This window comes from Macadamia integrifolia, chromosome 11 (genome assembly GCF_013358625.1).
Source record: "Macadamia integrifolia cultivar HAES 741 chromosome 11, SCU_Mint_v3, whole genome shotgun sequence".
NCBI lineage: Eukaryota > Viridiplantae > Streptophyta > Magnoliopsida > Proteales > Proteaceae > Macadamia > Macadamia integrifolia.
The window spans coordinates 4,943,401-4,964,451 of NC_056567.1; the positions used below are offsets into that span (position 1 = coordinate 4,943,401).

A 21,051-nucleotide genomic window follows, 5' to 3' on the forward strand; every position below is an offset into this window, starting at 1 on the left:
GTGGAAGGGTCGATTGAGCTGCCGGTCCGGGCTGGCACCGGAGATCGCCAGGTGACGGTGATGATCAACTTCCTGGTGGTGAGCATTACATCAGCGTATAATGCCATACTAGGAAGAGTCGGGTTGAATCTGTTAAAGGCCATCGTCTCCACCCCCCATCTTAAAATGAAGTTCCCTACCAAGAATGGCATCGGGGAGTGTCGGGGCGATCAGGAGACGTCCCGAAGATGTTACGCCACTACTCTCTGGGGAAAGGAAAAGGCGGGTGAGACGCTCCCGATAGAGGATCTACGTGATGATGCCAGTTATCAACGAGGAGAGCCGGCCGAAGATTTGGTGCAAGTTGAAGCTGAAGAAGGAGATCACACCCGGCAATTCCAGATTGGGGCTACCATGCCAAGGTCGCAGCAAGAAAGACTCATCTCATTCTTACGGAGCAACGCTGACGTATTCGCCTGGTCGGCATCGGACATGCCCGGGATCAACCGAGAGGTAATAGAACATCACCTGAATGTTAGCCCCATGAAGAAGCCGGTGCAGCAGAGGAAAAGGACGTTCGCCCCAGAAAGACAGAAGAAGATAGACGAGGAAGTAGAAAAGTTACTGAAGGCCCGGTTCATCCGAGAGATCCAGTACCCGGAGTGGATATCTAACGTGGTGATGGTCCCGAAGGCAAACGGGGAGTGGAGGATCTGCATCGACTTCACCGACCTGAATAAGGCCTGCCCCAAGGATGCATACCCCCTGCCAAAGATAGACCTGCTCATCGACGCCACGGCGGGATACGAGACGTTGAGTTTCATGGATGCATACTCGGGGTACAACCAAATCAAAATGGCCGAGGCTGATGTCCCGAAAACATCCTTCATAACTGAAGGAGGGTTGTACTGCTATGAGGTCATGCCTTTCGGACTAAAGAACGCGGGGGCCACCTATCAGAGGTTGGTGAACAAAGTTTTTAAAGGGCTGATCGGCAAGACCATGGAAGTGTACGTGGATGACATGCTCGTGAAAAGCCTGAAGGCGGAAAGACACATCCAAGACTTGGAAGAGGCGTTCCAAGTGCTACGACGGTACGACATGAAGCTTAACCCAGCAAAATGTGCCTTCGGAGTAGCCTCGGGGAAGTTCCTCTGCTTCATCGTTTCAGAAAGAGAAATCGAAGCCAACCCAGTCAAAATACAAGCCATTCGGGACATGAGGTCACCCCAGAACGTAAAGCAAGTCCAGGAGCTGACGGGTCGGGTAGCTGCCCTCGGAAGATTCATGTCTCGGTTTGCTGATAGATGCCTTCCTTTCTTCAAGGCGCTGAAAGGGGCTAAAAGGTTCGAGTGGACGGAGGAGTGCGAAAGATCTTTCGAGCAATTGAAGGAGTACTTGGCCGCACCCCCACTGCTGACAAAGCCGAACACCGGAGATGTCCTACAGCTGTACCTTGTTGTATCGGCAGTTGCTGTAAGCGCCGTACTGACGAAAGAGGAAGGAAAGCAACAACGGCCAATATACTACATCAGTCGAACCCTTTTAGATGCCGAGACAAGATACCGAAAGGCGGAGAAAGTGGCATACGCCCTCGTGACGGCGGCAAGAAAGCTGAGGCCATATTTTCAGTCACATACAGTATGCGTACTCACCGACCAGCCTCTGAAGAAAATACTGCAGCGACCAGATATGTCCGGTCGTCTGGTAAATTGGGCCATAGAGCTGGGAGAGTTCGACATCCAGTACAAGCCGAGAACCGCAATTAAAGCACAGGCCCTCGCAGACTTCATAGCGGAGACGACGATCCCCGATGACCCGCAGGAATCTGCCGAGGAACGAGCAGAGGAGGCTTGGACGCTGTATGTGGATGGGGCTTCCAATAGCGATGGAAGTGGCGCTGGAATTGTGTTGGTAAGCCCCGAAGGCTTCAAAGTAGAATGCGCCCTACGGTTCGGCTTCGACGCCTCCAACAACGAAGCGGAGTACGAGGTGATAATAGCCGGAATTAATCTGGCCGGGGCTTTGATGGTGAAGGAACTGGTAGTGAATAGCGACTCCCAACTCGTGGTGCGGCAAGTGAATGGCGAATACGAGGCCAAAGAGCAGAGGATGGCCGAATACTTGAACGCGGTGCGAGAAAGGTCAGAGGCTTTCAAGGAATTTGAGGTAAAGCAGGTGTCACGAGAAGAGAATGCTAGCGCAGACGCACTGTCGCAGCTGGCCACTTCCGACTTCGCGGAACTTGGACGAGCGGTGTATTTTGAAGTACTACCACAGCCAAGCATCGAGAAACCCCACGAGGTGTTACCCGTAGGTGAAAACGGCCGAAGCTGGATGGACGCCATAATAGAATACCTCAAGGAGGGGAAGCTCCCAAAGAACAGGGACGAAGCAAGGAAAGTAAGAATAAGGTCAGCGCGCTTCTTCCTGAAAGAGACACTCTATACAAGATAGGGTTTACCTCACCATACCTCAAGTGCCTGGATTCTTCCGACGACGAGTATGCGCTCCGGGAGGTGCATGAGGGGATATGTGGCCAACACCTTGGGGCCCGGGCCCTGGCACACAAAGTACTAAGGCAGGGCTTGTATTGGCCGACAATGAGAAAGGACGCAGAATCGCTAGTCAGGAAATGCGTCAAGTGCCAGATGTTCGCCCCCGTGCCCAGGCTACATTCTACCGAGCTATCGTCCCTATCTAGCCCAGTACCGTTCGCCATATGGGGGATGGACATCTTAGGCCCGTTCCCCTTGGCCACGAGGCAAAGGAAGTTTGTCGTGGTGGCAATCGACTACTTCACGAAATGGGCGGAAACCGAAGCCCTAGCAACGATAACAGAAAAGAGCATAAGGGACTTCTTCCAAAGGGCGGTGGTATACAGATTCGGAATCCCCCAGGTCGTGGTTACAGAAAATGGAACTCAGTTTGCCAATCCAACCTTCGACGCGTTCTGTGAAGCCCTCGGCATCAACCACAGGAAAACCTCCGTCGGGTATCCCTCGACCAATGGGCAAACAGAGGTAACCAACCGTACGTTGCTCCAAGGGATAAAAAAGAGGCTAGATGATGCCAAAGGACTATGGGCAGACGAGTTGCACCACATTCTCTGGGCCTACCGCACCACTGAGAGGTTAGCTACCGGAGAAACACCCTTCATGTTAACATACGGCACTGAAGCTGTACTCCCAGTAGAGATAGGGGCTATTACCCATCGGATTCGGTACTACAACGAAGATGAAAACGACGGAGGACTCGGGGAAAATTTGGACCTCTTGGCAGAAACCAGAGAAGCTTCACAGGAAAGGATCGCCGCCTACCAGCAGAGGGTCGCTAGGCACTACAACACCAAAGTCCGGAAGAACGAGTTTAGGCAGGGCGACCTTGTCCTCAGAAGGGCGGAAGTGTCGGACCCAAGGCATCAAGGGAAGCTAGACACAAGCTGGGAAGGTCCCTACAGAGTCTCGAGGATAATACGACCAGGGTCCTACCACCTAGAGACTACGGGGGGAGTAAGGGTACCCCGATCGTGGAACTCAGATAATCTAAGAAAATTCCACCAGTAGTAAAGTAGCGGGCACGCAGTAGTCATTTGTAAATTTTTCCGTCTGTCATTCTTTGCAATTATTGTCCTTTTGAACCCTTTTTAAGTTGTAATTCATCTTGAAATCCGTGAGACTTTATGGATAATATGAGAGCTGGTTTACGGAAACTCAGAATTCTCCTACCTCTAACCCTGAGGAACGGATGACAGAAGATCCACAACTTGGTGGAGGCTCAAAGAATGCAAGGTTGACCCGGCCGAATCACCCCTTCGGCTCGGAGTTCGGCCATAGCCGAACAAACCTGACCGAAGGGCTAGCATCTAACAGACCCTTCTGCTGGAACAGAGGATAAAATTGGTGATTCTGACTATCGGACGGCCGACCTTCGGTTAACCTTTCGGCCTGAGCCGAAAGCAAAGTACTTTACCACTTGGAGATCCTGACTATTGGACGGTCGACCTTTGGTGAACCCCTCGACCATCGTCCGACTTACTAGTAGGAAGACCCTCGGTGAAGACCTACATCTGATAGACCCTTCGGCGGGAGCCGAGGGTAAACACTTGGATTGCTTGGTGATTGGCCATTGAAGGGTCGACCTTCGGTGAACCCTTCGGCTGGAGCCGAAGGCAAAACACGCTTGGTGATTGGCCATTGAAGGGTCGACCTTCGGTGAACCCTTCGGCTGGAGCCGAAGGCAAAACACGCTTCGTGATTGGCTATTGAGGGGTCGACCTTCGGTGAACCCTTCGGCTCAAGCCGAGAGGGAAAACACTTGTAAAATATTGCTAGTGATAACAGGGTCGTCCTTCGTCTGACTTACTAACAGGTCGACCCTCGGCCAAGTTTCAGGGCCATGCGCCTAAGAAGGTCAACTAGGGTTTCGGCCCTCTGCAACTATTTACTAATCAAAGATCATTAAATAGACAGTTGGAAAAAGAACGATTGCATTGATAAAGCCCGAAGGCATGGATTACATACGAAGCCCGAAGGCATGGACTACATACGAAGCCCGAAGGTAAAGATTACATTTAAGGCCCGAAGGCTAGTTACATGACAAGAAGGGGGTAGTCTGCGCTGAGAGCCGAGGCGGCCTCAAGGAGCGTCCGTCGGGTTTGTGGCTTCGTCTTCGGCGGGGAGTGCCTCCTGGTCCGAACCTCCACGACCAGGGGTCGGAGGGACTTCCCTATGCAGCTAGACCTCGCATTCCTCGCTGCAGCCTCCACCGTCGGCGTCTGCTACCTCGGTGGCCGATGGTACCACCTTCACATCGTCATCCTCAAAGATGAGGCCGCTGTCTGCAAAAGAAACCCCGGGGTAGCGCCCGAGGACCCAATCTCGGACCTCGGTAGCGCCCATTGTGTACCCCGGGGCGATGGCGTTCTTGATCTCCTCCCTGAAGGCCTCGGAGGAACGATACTTCTCGACTCCTCGGGCCTCGGCTTCCTAAATGCGGGCCCTCACTTGTGACTTCAACTCTGAGAGCTTCCGATCGCACTCTCGGCGCTCGAGGGCTAGGTCCCTCTCCAGGTGCTTCACCTTCTCGAGGAGGGTGGTGCGCTCGTTGTCTAGGGAGACCTTCTCCCTCTCGCAGACTTCAAGCTCCCGAGACATGGCCTCGGCTCGAGCCGCCAGCTGACCCATCTGGGTCTGAGCCTGCACGAAGCACCGAAGGTCAGAGAATGAAAAAATATACATGTATACAAGTAAAAAAGAGGCAGGAGGACCGAAGGGGAAGGAGGACCGAAGCTTACCCCCGCCATGTAGATGCACGCGGAGGTGATCAGTGCCGCCATCCCTTGCTTCTGGGCTTCGGTGGCATCTCAGGGAAGACTCCCCTTCATCACCAATTCTCTGGCAACCCGTCCGACGGCTAGAGTGTCGTCTTCTTTCACCGACCATTGTGGGACGAACCCCACCTCAGCCCTCGTCGACGAGACCTTCGGGCCTCGGGAGGCAGCGGCGGACGAAGGGTCTTGAGCAGGTCCGTCCCTAGGAGCAGCGAGTGCTTGGACAGCCTCGGCAGTCGGCCCCTCCACCCTGGGCCTCTTCTTCGGGGTCTCGGAAGACGGTCTCGTCTTTTCCTTCCTCTTGGGCTTCGGCTGTTGGGGGGCGTCACGTGCCTTGGCTTCCTTTATCTATGCCTGCCTTGCAGCGGCGGCGGCTTTAGCCTCGGCTCTGGTAACTTGCACTGCAAGAAGAAGCAAGAAATATTAGTACGAAGGACCGACACTCGAAGGAAGCAGATGGAGGCTAGCCTAACTCACCCGGGCTAAGCCCGAACTTGAAGAGGATGGCGTCGGACTTGAGGTAGTCGGCCTCGACTGGAGAACAGCCTTCCTGCCGCCTCGCCATCGCCAACGACTCCGCGTCTGCCCCGAATAGGGCAGGGGCAGAGTTCACATCCCTAAGGTCCGGGATGTCCCAGACCGTGCCGAAGGGCACCCCCTCGGTCGACTTTACAAAGAAGTACTTTTCCTTCCATCCATGGATGGAAGTCGGGTAACCCTTCAGGAGCCGAAGGTCCTTTCGGGGGCAAAAATAGTACCAGCCCGTAAGTCCCTTGCAGGCCTGAAGAAGAAAGCAGTTGATGAAAAGTTGAAGGGAGAGGGGCCTCTTGTGCCGAACGAAGAAGATGACGAAGCTTAACGCTTGTCGCCACCCGTTCGGCGTTAGCTGGGTCGGGCTTACCCCATAGTGCCGAAACACTTTGGTAAAGAAGGGGTGGAGGGGCAACCGAAGGCCCGCCTTGAAGGCCTCCTTGTACAGGCACAGCTCCTCGGGGTTCCGATAGCTGGCTCGGTCAGAAGGTCTGGGCAGACAGAGCTCGAAAGCATCCGAAACACCGAAGGAGGCCCTCAGCTCCTCCAGTTCTGGTTCGTCCATCGTGGAGACGATCCTGAGGGCCTCAACTTCCAGGGGCTCTTGGGTCTGGGCTCGGGCGTCGAGCACCCTCTCCCTGAACTCCTCACCGTTGGAGCCACCCTTGGACCCCGACGGTGAGGCCACGGACGATGAGTCGCGGGAGGAGGGAGAGTCGGTGGAATCCGAGGACATCCCTCGGACTTCGCCAGGACTCCTATACCTACGTCTTGGTCTTGACCTCTCGCGGGACGATGGGCTGTAGCCCGACGAGGAAGACATCACTTACTTGTTGCTAAGCTAAGGAAGAAGAGGACGAAGGCTAGAAGGGGATCCGAGGCCGAAGGTGTGCTCTCCGAAGGGAAAAAAGAAAGGTTGCCCCACAAATGGCCCCCCACATTATATAGATGGGGGAATGGCGGTACAACTTCCCGAGCATTAATGGCACCGCCACGTCAGGGTACGAAGCCTCGAGGTTTGCGCCTGAACGGACCTAGCAGACGGTCCCTCCTTCGGTTGGGAGCTCGGCCAAAGCCGAACGGACCTGACCGAGGGTCCCTCCTTCGGTTGGGGGCTCGGCCAAAGCCGAACAGACCTGACCGAGGGTCCCTCCTTCGGTTGGGAGTTCGGCCAAAGCCGAACGGACCTGACCGAGGGTCCCTCCCTCGGCAAGGGTCTCGGCCAAAGCCGAATGGACCTGACCGAGGGTCCCTCCTTCGGTTGGGAGCTCGGCCATAGCCGAACGGACCTGACCGAGGGTCCCTCCTTTGGTTGGGAGCTCGTCCATAGCCGAACGGACCTAGCAGACGGTCCCTCCTTCGGTTGGGAGCTCGGCCAAAGCCGAACGGACCTGACCGAGGGTCCCTCCCTCGGCAGGGGTCTCGGCCAAAGTCGAATGGACCTGATCGAGGGTCCCTCCTTCGGTTGGGAGCTCGGCCAAAGCCGAACGGACCTGACCGAGGGTCCCTCCTTCGATTGGGAGTTCGGCCAAAGCCGAACGGACCTGACCGAGGGTCCCTCCCTCGGCAGGGGTCTCGGCCAAAGCTGAACGGACCTGACCGAGGGTTCCTCCTTCGGTTGGGGGCTCGGCCAAAGCCGAACGGACCTGACCGAGGGTCCCACCTTCGGTTGGGAGCTTGGCCAAAACCGAACGGACCTGACCGAGGGTCCCTCCTTCGGTTGGGAGTTCGGCCAAAACCGAACGGACCTGACCAAGGGTCCCTCCCTCGGCAGGGGTCTCGGCCAAAGCCGAACGGACCTGACCGAGGGTCCCTCCTTCGGTTGGGAGCTCGGCCAAAGCCGAACGGACCTGACCGAGGGTCCCACCTTCGGTTGTGAGCTCGGCCATAGCCGAACGGACGTGACCAAGGGTCCCTCCTTCGGTTGGGAGCTCGGCCATAGCCGAACGGACCTGACCGAGGGTCCCTCCTTCGGTTGGGAGCTCTGACCTGACCGAGGGTCCCTCCTTCGGTTGGGAGCTCGGCCATAGCCGAACGGACCTGACCGAGGGTCCCTCCTTCGGTTGGGAGCTCGGCCATAGCCGAACGGACCTGACCGAGGGTCCCTCCTTCGATTGGGAGCTCGGCCAAAGCCGAACAGGACTGACCGAAGGTCCCACTTTCGACAGGGGGCTCAGTAAAGCCGATCCGAAGCGGCCAAAGGTCTTTCTCTCGATCGACCCCAAGCCTTGGTCACTGGTAATGCCAAGGCCGAAAGAACAAGTCAACCTAAGAAGATGGTTACTCCCACAGGAAGAAGCTCCTAGTGGAAGTAAGGGGGCTCCTGATATAGCCAAAATAATCTCTCGGTGGGGCCAATGACACGTGTCGCTTCTGAGACACGTGTCCTCCGCCAGACGAAGGTTCCAAGAAACCACTCACACTCGAGCACGCTCAATCACCGAGGCACGCCCGCAGAATCACGCGGGATCACGTCGTCTGCATGAGGGGAATATTCCCCCCAGAAGGGTGGACGTATTCGAGTAGGACTCTAAGAGGGAAGAAGGGGGAAAAACCCTAAGGCCGGAGAGCTATATAAGAAGGCACGGAAGAAAGGGGAAGGTAAGCTCTGATACCCTCACCATTACTCCCTTATTGAACTGTGCGGTCGACCCTGACTTGAGCGTCGGAGGACTAACCCCGGACAAAGTTCCGGGCCTCCGTCGTCTGTGTTTGTGTAGGTTGGACTAGCGGGGTTTTTGGCAGCAACACCATGCCTTTCAACAAAGTCATCCATTAGAAGACTATGTGCACCTCTCAAATGAAGTAATAGATTATGCAAAGGGCCTTCCGTTAGCTCTTGTGGTTTTGGGTTCTCTTCTATGCAATAGAAGTCAAGTTGAGTGCGAAATTGAATTAAAGAAAATAAGAAAAATACCCAATGATCGGATTTTTAAAAAGCTTGTAATAAGTTATAATGCATTAGATGATTTCAACCGGGCCATATTCCTTGATATATCATGCTTTTTCATTGGAAAGCACAAAAATTTTGTAATTACAATTCTAGATGCTTGTGATCTGGGCGGAGAAGTTGGAATTAAACTTCTCACAGAGAGGTCTCTGATAACAATTGATGATGCAAACATGCTAGGTATGCATGATTTGATTCGAGACATGGGAAGGGAAATTGTTCGCACAGAGTCTCCTTTGAGGCCTGGAGGACGTAGTAGATTGTGGGACAATGATGATACCATTGATGTATTGGGAAACTTCACTGTAAGTATTAACAACACAAATTAATCTCTTATTACATTCTGATGATTATTAATCTCTTTAATTTTATCATTTTGCTTTTCTTATTAGTTTCTCTCTTTTATTAGGGAACTGATGCAGTTGAAGGCATTCAATTAGACTCGTGTCAATATAATGGGAAAAAGTTCAGCTTGTCGACTGTTGAAGGATTTTCTCAAATGCCTAATCTAAGATTACTTGAAGTTAATAGTTATAAGAATGGTGGCAATTTTGATGAAGCACATTCTCTTCAAAGTTGGGTTCGTTGTTTCCAAAACTTAGTTTGGATTAGTTGGGAAGGATTCCCCTTTGAATATATACCAGATAATTTTGATCTAGGGAACATTGTTATTGTTAACATGCAAGGTAGCAAGCTTAAAGAAGTTTGGAAGGGAACCAAGGTATGTCACAATTTTGTTGAGTTTTTCTATATTTGTTTGAGTTTAAATATCTGTATTTTGTGGAAACTGATTTTTTTTTTTTTTTTCTTTCTTCCAGTATCTCACAAAGTTGAAGGAACTCAATCTTAGTTTTTCTCTTTACCTAGCCCATATGCCGGACTTTTCAGGGTTCCCAAATCTTGAGAAATTGATTCTCAAAGGTTGTGAAAAATTGGTTGAAGTCCATGAAAGTATTGATCATCTTAAGAAACTTGTAATCTTAAATCTAAAGCATTGCAGCAATCTCAGGAATCTGCCGAGCGATATTAGTAAATTGGCATTGCTTGAAACACTTGATATTTCCTTTTGCCAAAGACTCGAGTTACTGCCAATGCTTCCATCAAGTTTATGCTCTTTTAAAGCACAAGGTTGCAGCAGGTTGAAAATGTTACCAAATCTGTCAAATTTGAAGCACCTAACGATTCTACTTCTTTCAAACTGTTCTCAGTTGACTGAAATTCAGGGCTTAGAGGATTTGAAGTCTGCAACAAATATAGACTTATTAGGGTGCGACAATCTGAAAAGTTCATTCAAGGAGAGAATCTTTCAGGTTTGTTGTCCACTCGCATTCTCTCTCTCTCTCTCTCTCTCTCTCTCATGCACACACAGCGACGCAAACCCTCCCCCACCCCAACCCAAAAAAAAAAAAAAGCTCTCATTAATCAGAATTAGATAGGCCGCCAATCTGAATCAGAACGGCAGGATTTGGCCGATCCTGGTAGACCCTTGACTGATTTCTGGTGGGGGACTGATGTTGGTGTATGATGTCTTGTATTCCATCACAGTTTAATCCAGGGAGTACTGGTGCAGCACCTAGACAGCCAAAACGGCGGTCCCGCTAGCCGGTTAGCGGGCCGTGGGGGTTGCAAGAGGGGCAGGAGGCCCCTCTGCATAGCAGGGGGTGTAGGGGGGCGCAGCCCCCAGTTCGAATTTTTTATTTGAGGGCAATTGTAGTTTAATCCGGATTAGGGTGGTAATTGTAGTTTAATCCGGATTAGGGTTTTTCTCGCTATATATTTGTAGCGAGGGTTTCTTTCTCTGTAATGCAAGCAATACTGAGAGGTGTGAGGACGAGCGCTATAACCCTATTCTCCATTGATAGTAAAGTAGGATCTCATCTCACCGGGGACGTAGGCAACCTTGCCGAACCTCGTAAAATCCATATGCATTGTTTGTTTTGTTTTTTTGTTATCTTCTGCATCGTTTTAGGGTTACGTTTCTACAACTGATTCGAACCATTTTCTATAAATAACGTGATTTGATTGGTTCGGTGGACAGGACTTATGTAAAGACCTTGGAAATCGTAACAATATCTGTGACATCATTTTGGACGAGAATGAGATTCCTGACTGGTTTGGCTTTCAAAGGCAGTCTGATTCACAGGATAACGCAGATTCATTATCTTGTCAGCTTACCACTTTTGGCACTGGAGGGATGATTATATGTGTTTGTTTGGACATCAGCATGGAAACTGGGTATCTTGGTGCAATTCTTGAAACCGTGGTTGTTATTAATAAAACAAAGAATTTTACATGGAGACATGAAATTAAATTTCAATATTACTTGACTCAAACTTGGGTGATCATGATACCGCATTGTGTTTGGAAATCAATTGCTGAAGAGGGAGATAATATCAATGTTTCAGTTGAGGAAACGTCTGGGAAATTTGTGCTGAAGAAAATTGGGGTCCATTCGTCATACGCATTGTCCATGGCTGCCGAGATGACTTATGGGGCCTCTTCTTCCTCCCGTACATGGACATATGATGTCTTCTTGAGTTTTTGTGGTCAGGACACGCGCACTATCTTCATCGATTTCCTCTTTAATGAGTTGATTCGGAATCGGATTCACCCCTTTAGAGATAGCGAAGAGGTTAACAGAGGAGAGAATGTCTCTTCAAAACTGATTGAAGCCATCAATGGTTCTAGGATTGCCATTATCGTCTTCTCTGAGAATTATGCTTCTTCAACCTGGTGCCTTAGAGAGCTGGTGACAATACTCGACTGTAAAAAAGATGGCCGGATAGAAAAAGTTCTGCCTGTTTTCTACAAGGTTGATCTATCAGATGTCAGGAAACAGACCAACACATACGCAGAGGCATTTATGAGACACGAAAAGCGTTTCAAGTATGAAATGGGGAAGGTGAAATCGTGGAGGGCTGCTCTCGCAGAAGCTGCCAGTATGCCTGGGTTGTATTTTGAAAAGGTCCCAACTGGGTAAGTCTTAAATCGTTTCTTCTTCTTCTTTTTGGTAGAAAATATTTAATTTCTTAAATCGTTTCAATTCTTGTGTTTAGTCTTTATGTGTCTGGAATTTTTTATTTTTTATTTATTTATTTATTTATCATTATTAGTATTTTATTTTATTTTATTTTTTTCTGAGGAGGATGGCAATGGCTGGAATACTAGTTAAGCTTTATCTACGGGTTTAAGTTTGGCCCTAACAGCCTAAAGCCGCCCTAGCTTGTCTTGAGCCCGAACAAGATTTGGACTAAGATTTTAACCCTGAGGGTATGGTAAGTTGGGTTTGGGTTGAGATTTTAGGCCAATCAAGGTTGGATTGGACTTGGGTCAAGTTTTGGGGACCTTAAAACCTCAGCCCATCCCGCCCATGTTTCATTCCTATCATGGATTTGGACCATCCATTATTGAACGTATATTGACTTACCTAAGTTGTCTTGGACTCAATAATCGTTCCAGCCTTATCGTGGACTCTTTCCTTCATGTATTCTATGTAATCTCAATCTCCTAAGAGGATCACCATGCAATCTCACTTTCCTATTCTACCTCAGCCTATTAGGGCTTTCACATGTATCTATATATTGTCATTAAATGTAGCCGATTTACATATTGGAGAAATAACATAGTTTGACCAACTGTGGTTTGACATGGTATTAGAGCCGGTGAAGGTTCATGCCATCAAACCCTAGTCGGCTTCCTCTCTCTCTCTCTCTCTCTCCCCTCTCCCCTCCTCATGGCATCCTATTCTTCCTACATAGCCCCATTGCCTCCCACCATTGGCACGACCTCCACTATTCCCTCCCTCCCTTCTTTCTCCTCCGCCCACCGCTTCCTTTCTATCAAATTAACTTCCACAAATTTCTTTCTCTAGAAGTAGTAGGTACCGTTTCTTTAAGGCCAATGCCCCTTCGGCTATGTTGATGGTACAACACCTCGCTCCTTAGGTCAGTAGGCCACCTCAACTTGGCAATAGTAGGACTCCCAGCTTATGAGCCTGTTGATTGCCTCCCTATCTAAAGTTGTTATTCCATTAATTCTTGACCAAAAAAATCCAGCCATGATATCTAGACCACACTCAATGCCACCTTTGGATTTGTCAATACTGGATACCACGGGTTTGGATATGAATCCACAAGACTGGATGTGATTTAGCTCATTGGGTAGGGTTACATGTCATTTCCAAAGTTAACGAATCCTCTTCCAAGAAAGAGTGTAGATCTCGTCTATGTCCTAATGAATCATCATCGTCAAGTGGGGGTGTACGGTGTGGTTTTGGTTATTCGGTTCTATTCCGGTTCGATTTACATTTTGATAAGGTGAAACTAAAATCGTACCAGATAAGAATAAGGTGAAATCAGAATCGTTTTCATTCAGTTTCGATTTTAGCGATTTTTAATCGGTTTTTATATTCGGTTCACAATCGGTTTACACGGGGTTAATAGTGTCGTTTTAAAAAACGGTTTGCATCCTACAACTAGTGTGAATCCTACATATATTAAATTTCCTAAAGAGTTAAAACAATATACATTTATTTTGCCAAGCACAATATATTTTCTATGTAAAAGATTACACATATTATAACTAATTAACTATGAACCTAGAAATTAGAAAATCAAGAAGTGTGAAAGTGAAGCTCCCTTCTCGGTTAGTACTTTGTTTTTTTTTTTTTTTTTCTCCCATTTTTTCGTAGAGACACATCGAAATTCAAAACACTTCAAGTCTTTAATACTAGGTTCCGGTTAACCATCGATTTTTCGGTTCGATTCGGTTCCAAACTGGAAGTATGGTCTATAAATCAAAATCGGATCAATTTACTACGGTGCGATTCGATTCAGTTATAACCAGTCAGTTTCGGTTATATATTGACACCCTTATCACCGAGGGGGTGACAAACTTGGGTGTTTACATGTATCCTTTGAAGTGTCAAATTAGAATTACAAATTAAAAAATAAATAAATAAATAATAAGTTTGAACAACTTATAATATATATATATATATATTTTTTTTTTTGGTAGGACAACTTATAATATGATACATTATATAAACATGACAATATAAACCCTAGTTGACCTCTTATCTATATTCTTTTTCATTTGGGCTAAGGTCAATGTTGTTTAGTCCACAAGAGATTGATGTAGTTTCCTTTCTCTATGTGGAGAAACAAGGTATCAATTTCGGTCATCGTTATGTTTTACCATCCATTATTCTGATGATATGTATGGCTGCTTGTGAGCATTGTTGGCAAATCAGATTTTGACTAGGAAAACTAGGCCGAGTCTGGTCAAAAGATTAGAAACTTGGTCAAGAGTCATGGAGACTCGTCCTGTATTAAAAAATTATAACACTGGGACCAAATCATACCGAGTCATTCAAGACTCACTTGTTTTGCCCAAGTCACAACAAAATGGCCGATTCTTGTCAAATTTTAAGTCAACATTTTTGAATAGTTTTAAACTAAAATATATTATAATGATGTTAAATGTTCAATGATCAAAATCTTTTGTATTTAATCTAGCGACTACTGAGTGTGTACATCTAAATTTTAATTACAAAAACACGATTCATGACTATGAAATCTCCAAGTCGGATCTTATCACTTTCATCTAAGAGAAAATAATATAAAAAAAATTTTGAAAAACAAACACTTTTATTCTATCTTGTCCCATTTAACTTATTAATTAATTATTTATTTGGATTGCTTGAGAAAGACTAGTATGGAAATAAGAGGGGGAATTTGACATGACTCACCTAGTTTTCTGTGACTCACTCCGATTCACTAGGATTTAAAGAGGATGAGTCGAGTCACAAAACCTGGTTTTCCAACGATGCTTGCGAGAGAGAAAAACCTACCCACTATTTCCTCGACTCTGTATCTAAGGTTGGATTTCTCATTTTGTACCATACTAAATTCTCGAGTACTAACAATTTATAATTTTTTTTTTCTATTCCATTAAAAGGTTGAGTAATAACTTCTTATGTTTTACTAAAAATTTACATATTATTACTTGTGACTTACATTTTAACATGAAAATTGCAGGGATCATTCAATATTAGTCAAATTAATTGTTCAAGAGGTTTTGAAAGAAGTAAGTATCTCCCCCTTGGATGAATGCTATGATGACAAGGTCTTTGCGAAGTTGAAGATAAGTTACGATAAACTAAGTGATGATTCAAAAACTATATTTCTTGATATTGCATGTCATTTCACTGGATGGATGGTAGAAGAAGCAATTCCAATATGGGAAGCTTGTGAGCTACGTCCTAGATTAGCAATAAAAGAACTCACTCAAAAGCACCTTCTAAAGATAGAGAATGATGTTTCTTTCAGAATGCATGGTCAACTTCAATATATGGGAAAGAGAATTGCCTCAAAAAACAGCTATGGGGACCCCACCAACCATACTAGATTGTGGTCACGTGATGAGATCTCAAAAATATTAAAAAAAGACACGGTAAGGAACATATTTTTCTTGCTCACTTTTTATTATAAATAATCATTTAATTTTGAGTTGTTACTCCATGTGATGGTAAAAAAAAAAAGGCAGCCAACACAAGTAAGGGTTCGAGTGTAAGCAACCGCATTGTGTAAAAATGCTAAGGTTGGGACCACCTTTAATCTACCCCTCCTAGGACTTTATGGAAGTACGCCTAGCACCAGGGGGTATTTCCCTTTTAAATATAGAGAAAAAGTTTTATGTCCCAGAGCGACACCTACACCACAGCCACAGCCACAGGGAGCACGCAATGATCACTGCGCCACTCTTGCCTTTGTGTATGAGCGTAGGGGCCACTCGGACAGAAACACTTGCCTTTGAACATATAATCTTATTTTGTCATGATATATTACTAATAACTACAAGAGAATGAAACATGTACGGCTATATTTATTTATTTTCTTTTTTTGTGTATTTGCATCAGATTTTCTTTACATGGAATTCATTTTCTGCTGTAGGAAACTAAAATGGTTGAAGGTCTCCTCTTTGATTGCAATTTTAAATTTGATGGTGAAGATAATTTAAGCTATGAAGACTTTGCGAATATGCCCAATTTAAGATTCCTCAATGTTTATCCAATTAACAAGCTCAATGGAGACTTTTCGGATCTACCTTCTAAATTAAGATGGTTCAGTTGGCACCATTGCCCTTTGACAATTTTACCACCCAATTTTTATCATGAAGAACTAGTTCATCTTGAATTGTCATGGAGTCGTATCAAACTAGCTTGGAATGATGAACCTCAAAATGAAAACAATGTATAGTACATTTGTTTTTCTGTTTTCACTTGTTTTATTATCAAATTATAAATAGAGAGTTATATTTTTGTATCATTTTTTTTTGTTTTTCAGCGGTTCCGAAAATTGAAGGTTCTTATTCTTACTAGCTCTCAAGATCTCTCTATCTCTCCCAACTTCTTCTCATGGTTTCCATGCTTACAGAGATTGGATCTTATGTCTTGCTCTTCCCTTTTGGAACTCCCAGATAGCATTTGTGAAATCGTTTCTCTCAAGAGTCTTATTCTCTCTTCTTGTGTGTCATTCAACAAGTTGCCTATGTCTATAGGTGATCTAAAACATTTGGTTAAGCTTTATGTGAATAGAACAGACATTGAAGAATTGCCTGAGGGTCTTGGACAGTTGGAGAAGCTTGAAGAATTAGACGTTTCAAATTGCCCTAAACTGGTGAGGCTACCAACATCAATGGTTAGAATGAGGAGTTTGCTTCACTTTGACATGTCAGATACTATGATTGTAAAAGTACCAGATGATTTTTCAAAGCTATCAAGCTTAGAGGTGTTAAGAATGGGCATGGTGAAGCCAAATGATGAATTAGACTACAAGAGGCTTCAACCACTGCTAATCAGCATAAGTGGTTTTCCTTCTCAGCTTCAAGAGCTATATTTGGAAGGCTACAACAACCTTGAATCTCTCCCAGAGCTTCCCTCCGCTTTGACTCATCTGGAAGTTAAGAAGTGTATTTCACTGCAGATAATTTCAGATCTATCACACTTGGAAAGGTTGAAGGAATTATTACTTTATGATTGCGAATCATTGGTAAGATTACCAGATTTGTCAAACCTGAAAAGATAAAAGAAATTTTGCATTATCAATTGTAGAAATTTAGAGGAAGTTCAGGGCCTCAAAGGAACAGAATCCTTAGAAGAGTTGGTAGTGAAAGGTCTCCCCAAATTAACAGTGTTACCTGATTTTTCAAACCTGAAAATATTGAGGAATTTTTTCATTAGCAATTGTGAAAATCTAGAGGAAGTTCACGGCTTCAAAGAAACAGAATCCTTGGAAGAATTGAAAGTGAAAGGTTGTCCCAAATTAATTGAGTTATCTTATTTGTCAAACCTAAAGAGATTGAGGAAATTATGCATAAGCAATTGTGAAATTCTAGAGGGAGTTCATGGCCTCCAAGAAACAGTCTCCTTGGAAGAGTTGGAAGTGAAAGGTTGCCCCAAATTAACAGAGGTACCTGATTTGTCAAACCTGAAAAGATTGAGGAAAATTTCCATTAGCAATTGTGAAAATCTAGAGGAAGTTCATGGCCTCGAAGGAACAGAATTCTTGGAAGAGTTGGAAGTGAAAGGTTGCCCCAAATTAACTGAATTACCTGATTTGTCAAACTTGAATAGATTGAAGAAATTTTGCCTCTCGAGCTTAGAGGTGTTAAATATGGGCAAGAGGCTTGAGCCACTCCCGATCAGCAAGAGTGGTTTTCCTTCTCAGCTTCAGGAGCTACATTTGGCAGGCTACATGAACCTTGAATCTCTCCCAGAGCTTCCCTGCACATTAACTAGCTTGGAAGTGGAGCAATCAGATTTTTCTCTTTGCTTGAATTTAAAAACCAGTAAAGTGAAATCAAAAAAAGGATTTAGTCTGCAGCAAATGTTGCGCCAACAACCAAACATTGATGTTCAGGGGTTTGCCTCTGATATTGAAGAAGCGGAAAAGCCTACTAGAACACTAAATTTCTTTGGTTCTTCATTTGGTGGGGTCAGAGGAGCTGACAATGTTACTGAAGAGGTAGTGAAAGCTGTTTGGTATCGGTTTTTCAACTGTTTCAGTGCAAGGTTTTTTGTGATGAGGCACTATTCTCTTCTACTGGTCCTTTTCTTCTCTTTTATAGCCTTAGTTCTATTTTGTGTATGGAGGTTTTATTCTTCTGGTGATATGTTACTGCTGCCACCACCAAGTAAGTTAAATCTACATACATTTTAATCTAACATTGCACCCAAAACAAGAAAGAAATTCTAACATTTGATATGTTTGTTGGTGCGCTTAGCTTGATCAATAAGTGATAAACGTCAGTTCATGAGGACTACAAGACCATCCAACTAGTGGGGAGAGGTTGCAGAAGTGTGTCACATTAGCCACTTGTTTCCGGTGCATACTTTTATAGTCATATTTTAATGGTAATCAATAATGGATTTCTTAAAAGTACAAATTGGTATCTTTAGTCTTAACTTCCACATGATTCTAAGCTAATGGGTTCTTTCGTTCTACAAATTCTGCGCTAATGAATACATGGAGAAATTGTGTTGGCTGTCATCACTGAACCTAGTATAGCTTCTTGGTTAATCTGATTCCTTTGATGTTGTTTACCATGTTTATGTGGTTGTACTTACAATCACTGTTCCAGTTCCTACAGGAACCAAATCAAGATTTGTTGCTTGTGATATAAAGAAGATCTGCCTGAAGGTTGGACTTATGGGTCAACCTCCCATAGTAGATGTAAGTTTGTGGGTTATTTCTTATGTTATGTGCTAATCATCTGTCAAATTTTGCACCAAATTTTCTATATTTTTGTCCTGCTCTGAAATGAATATGATTGCAGGGGAACCTATACCATTCTGTCTAGGTTGAATACTGTTTTTGGGGTACTGGTATATAACCATTACAAAGCTGTCTTATTTTTAGAAAATGGGTATTAATTATTGATGTTCTACAACAATATTAAACTGCTAGTACCTATTCTGTTGAATTGGTCATTAGTTTGTCAAGTAATAACTTTTTAGTATCGCTTGTCTAACAGTTGATGACACATGAAATATCTAGGACATCCTCAGAGTACAATGTCAGCATTGTCTGGAAAAAAAGAAGTTAGTCTATTATGTTTGTGATTTATTATAAACCAACTAATCACTATTTAAACTTCCTATAGAGGATGCAAAGTCAATTTCTGTCTTTTTGATGAAGCACAATCAGATGGAGTGATGGAAGTGTTAGGTGAAAGGCGACCCTGAAATTGAATACTGTCAGAAAAGTGGAACCTGAGAACAACAAACCCTTTGATCTGGACCCTGAAACCAGACAAACTGTGGAAAAGATGATGGTAATATTCTGGTACTTTATTTTTTCTGGGTTTTGTTTCATAGGTAATTTACCTTTTGTGGTAATTCTTGGTGATGAGAAAAAAAAAATGATAATCTCTGTCAAGATGGAGAACATTTAGTCTCACTCTGAATCTGATTATAATGTGACTTTGTTTAGAGCTCTTGTTTCATTCTTTCCTTATCCTTTCTCTTGAATGGTTCAAAGTTGCTGTTAGTTCAACTTCTATCTGTTTTATCAATTGTATCTATCACATTTTTATTTGATTACAAGTTGTGCCCTGCCTTGCAGTTTGATCAGTGTCAGAAATCCATGGGTCTTCCGACAAGCGATGATATCCAAAAGCAATAGATTCTCAAGAAATTCATGGCTGAGGTAAAGAAAATTCGCTTACATGTAAATTTTCAGCCTTGCATGGTGATTTTTTTTTTTTTTTTTTTTTCGTTTCCTGTTATGAAATCTGAGTTCTTATTGTCTTTGTTCTTTGTCCATGCAGCATCCAGATATGGACGACTTCCCAAAGGCAAAGATATCATAGGCTTGTTTTGCATGATACATAATTTTTGGGGGTGTTTTCTGTTTGGTGGATTCTCTGTTCAGTTATTTAAAGTAGTAGGATTGAATTTCAGCAAGGCTAATATTGAGTTTCCAGTTTGGCTTGGTATTGTATAAGAAAAAACAGGCTGAATTCAGGCAGAGGAGCATTGAAGCATTAAAGTTCAGAGCCCATAATCACCTGGACATTGAATAAGTTGTTTGTGTTATTTCTGTAAATTTCTTCTTCATTGAAGCAGTGAAGTCATGTGGGGTGAGGTGCTATCAGGCAGAGGGGCATATACGTGAAAATTTTAAGTACATACTCCATGGTTGTATTTTTTTTAAAGATACATAAAAAAACATATATTCTTTGCCTTCATCAAAATATTTTTTCAATATATCTTGTTAGGTGATCTCTTTTATTCAGTCATGTAGTGTTCAAGTGGCTAATGTGACCATTTGAATTGATAGGGAACCTCTTGTAGATAAGTTTGTGATTTCTCTGTTTGCTTTACTTGATTATCTGAATTTGAATCATCTTCCCCTGAATTGAGAGACACAGTTCCCATTGTATTGGAATTTCTTCCCTTGAGCTTCAGCCGTGAATTCCAAGCTTTACTTAGCAATGTTTAAAAGAAAAATGACTTTCTTCTGGTACAAACCCACAAATGGAGTAACTTTTGAGTTGCAAAGTGAGCTCCCACATGAAAACTTACAGCAACAATGGAATCTTTAGTAATAAGATCAGCTAAGTCCTATTTATCCACTCCAGGAGCAAGTGTTCATGGCCATTATGGAGAAGTCGTCCTTTACAAAGGAGATGCATTAGTTACATTATATATGAAAAATCAAGATCGGGTGATATACTTTAAAGCCTTCCAAAAAGTGGAACAAGTGTTAGAAGTGCGTTCAATTGATTCAATATCGATGAACCTAGAAAAGAGGGTTGAGGGTTGGAACAAAACGTATAACAAGAATTCTTGATTGGCGCCAAGCTATGCAGGCTCTGGTTGCTAACTAAGCTTCTCAGGAGCATTGCTGTTGTAACCAATAAACACGGAAGTACTACACCTTATAAGAAACAGGATCAACCACTAAAACCCTTGAGATACTTTTAGCACTCACTAGATGGAAGTGCCCAATTGCTAGTACAAGTTCTGATTTGGTGCCTTTTTGCTACTTCTGAAAGACTTGAACCGTTGTCCAGATTGCTGCTTTAGTCTATTTACATCAAATTACTAATCAGATGCCAATATTTTCATCATATTTTTCAGTAATCATTTTAGGGATCTACAAATAGGTAAACAATTAATTTGATTTTCGGCATAATTAGTTTTACCAATGAAAGGGAAAATTAGATAGTCTTTTTATCATATACCCTGCAAATC

The 21,051-nt window shown here is 44.6% G+C and overlaps 1 protein-coding gene across 18 annotated transcripts in view; it reads left to right on the forward strand.

Moving 5' to 3' along the window:
* Positions 1–20,152, forward strand: part of LOC122094015 (disease resistance protein RUN1-like) — a 23,804-nt gene extending 3,652 nt beyond the window's left edge. For 2 of the 18 annotated variants that reach the window (XM_042664597.1, XM_042664607.1), the window contains 12 exons: positions 8,973–9,097; positions 9,202–9,513; positions 9,611–10,102; positions 10,831–11,768; positions 14,831–15,245; positions 15,746–16,045; positions 16,139–17,987; positions 18,078–18,207; positions 18,435–18,526; positions 18,957–19,127; positions 19,418–19,501; positions 19,623–20,152. In XM_042664597.1, the coding sequence (XP_042520531.1) occupies positions 8,973–9,097; positions 9,202–9,513; positions 9,611–10,102; positions 10,831–11,768; positions 14,831–15,245; positions 15,746–16,045; positions 16,139–16,879 (3,323 nt within the window). In that variant the 3' untranslated portion in view covers positions 16,880–17,987; positions 18,078–18,207; positions 18,435–18,526; ... (1 more) ...; positions 19,418–19,501; positions 19,623–20,152. Of the gene's footprint in view, positions 1–8,972; positions 9,098–9,201; positions 9,514–9,610; positions 10,103–10,830; positions 11,769–14,830; positions 15,246–15,745; positions 16,046–16,138; positions 17,988–18,077; positions 18,208–18,434; positions 18,527–18,827; positions 18,895–18,956; positions 19,128–19,417; positions 19,502–19,622 lie in introns of all 18 variants that reach the window. The other 16 variants (XM_042664598.1, XM_042664600.1, XM_042664599.1 and 13 more) reach the window with 16 other exon arrangements.
* The last annotated feature ends 899 nt before the right edge of the window (positions 20,153–21,051 follow it).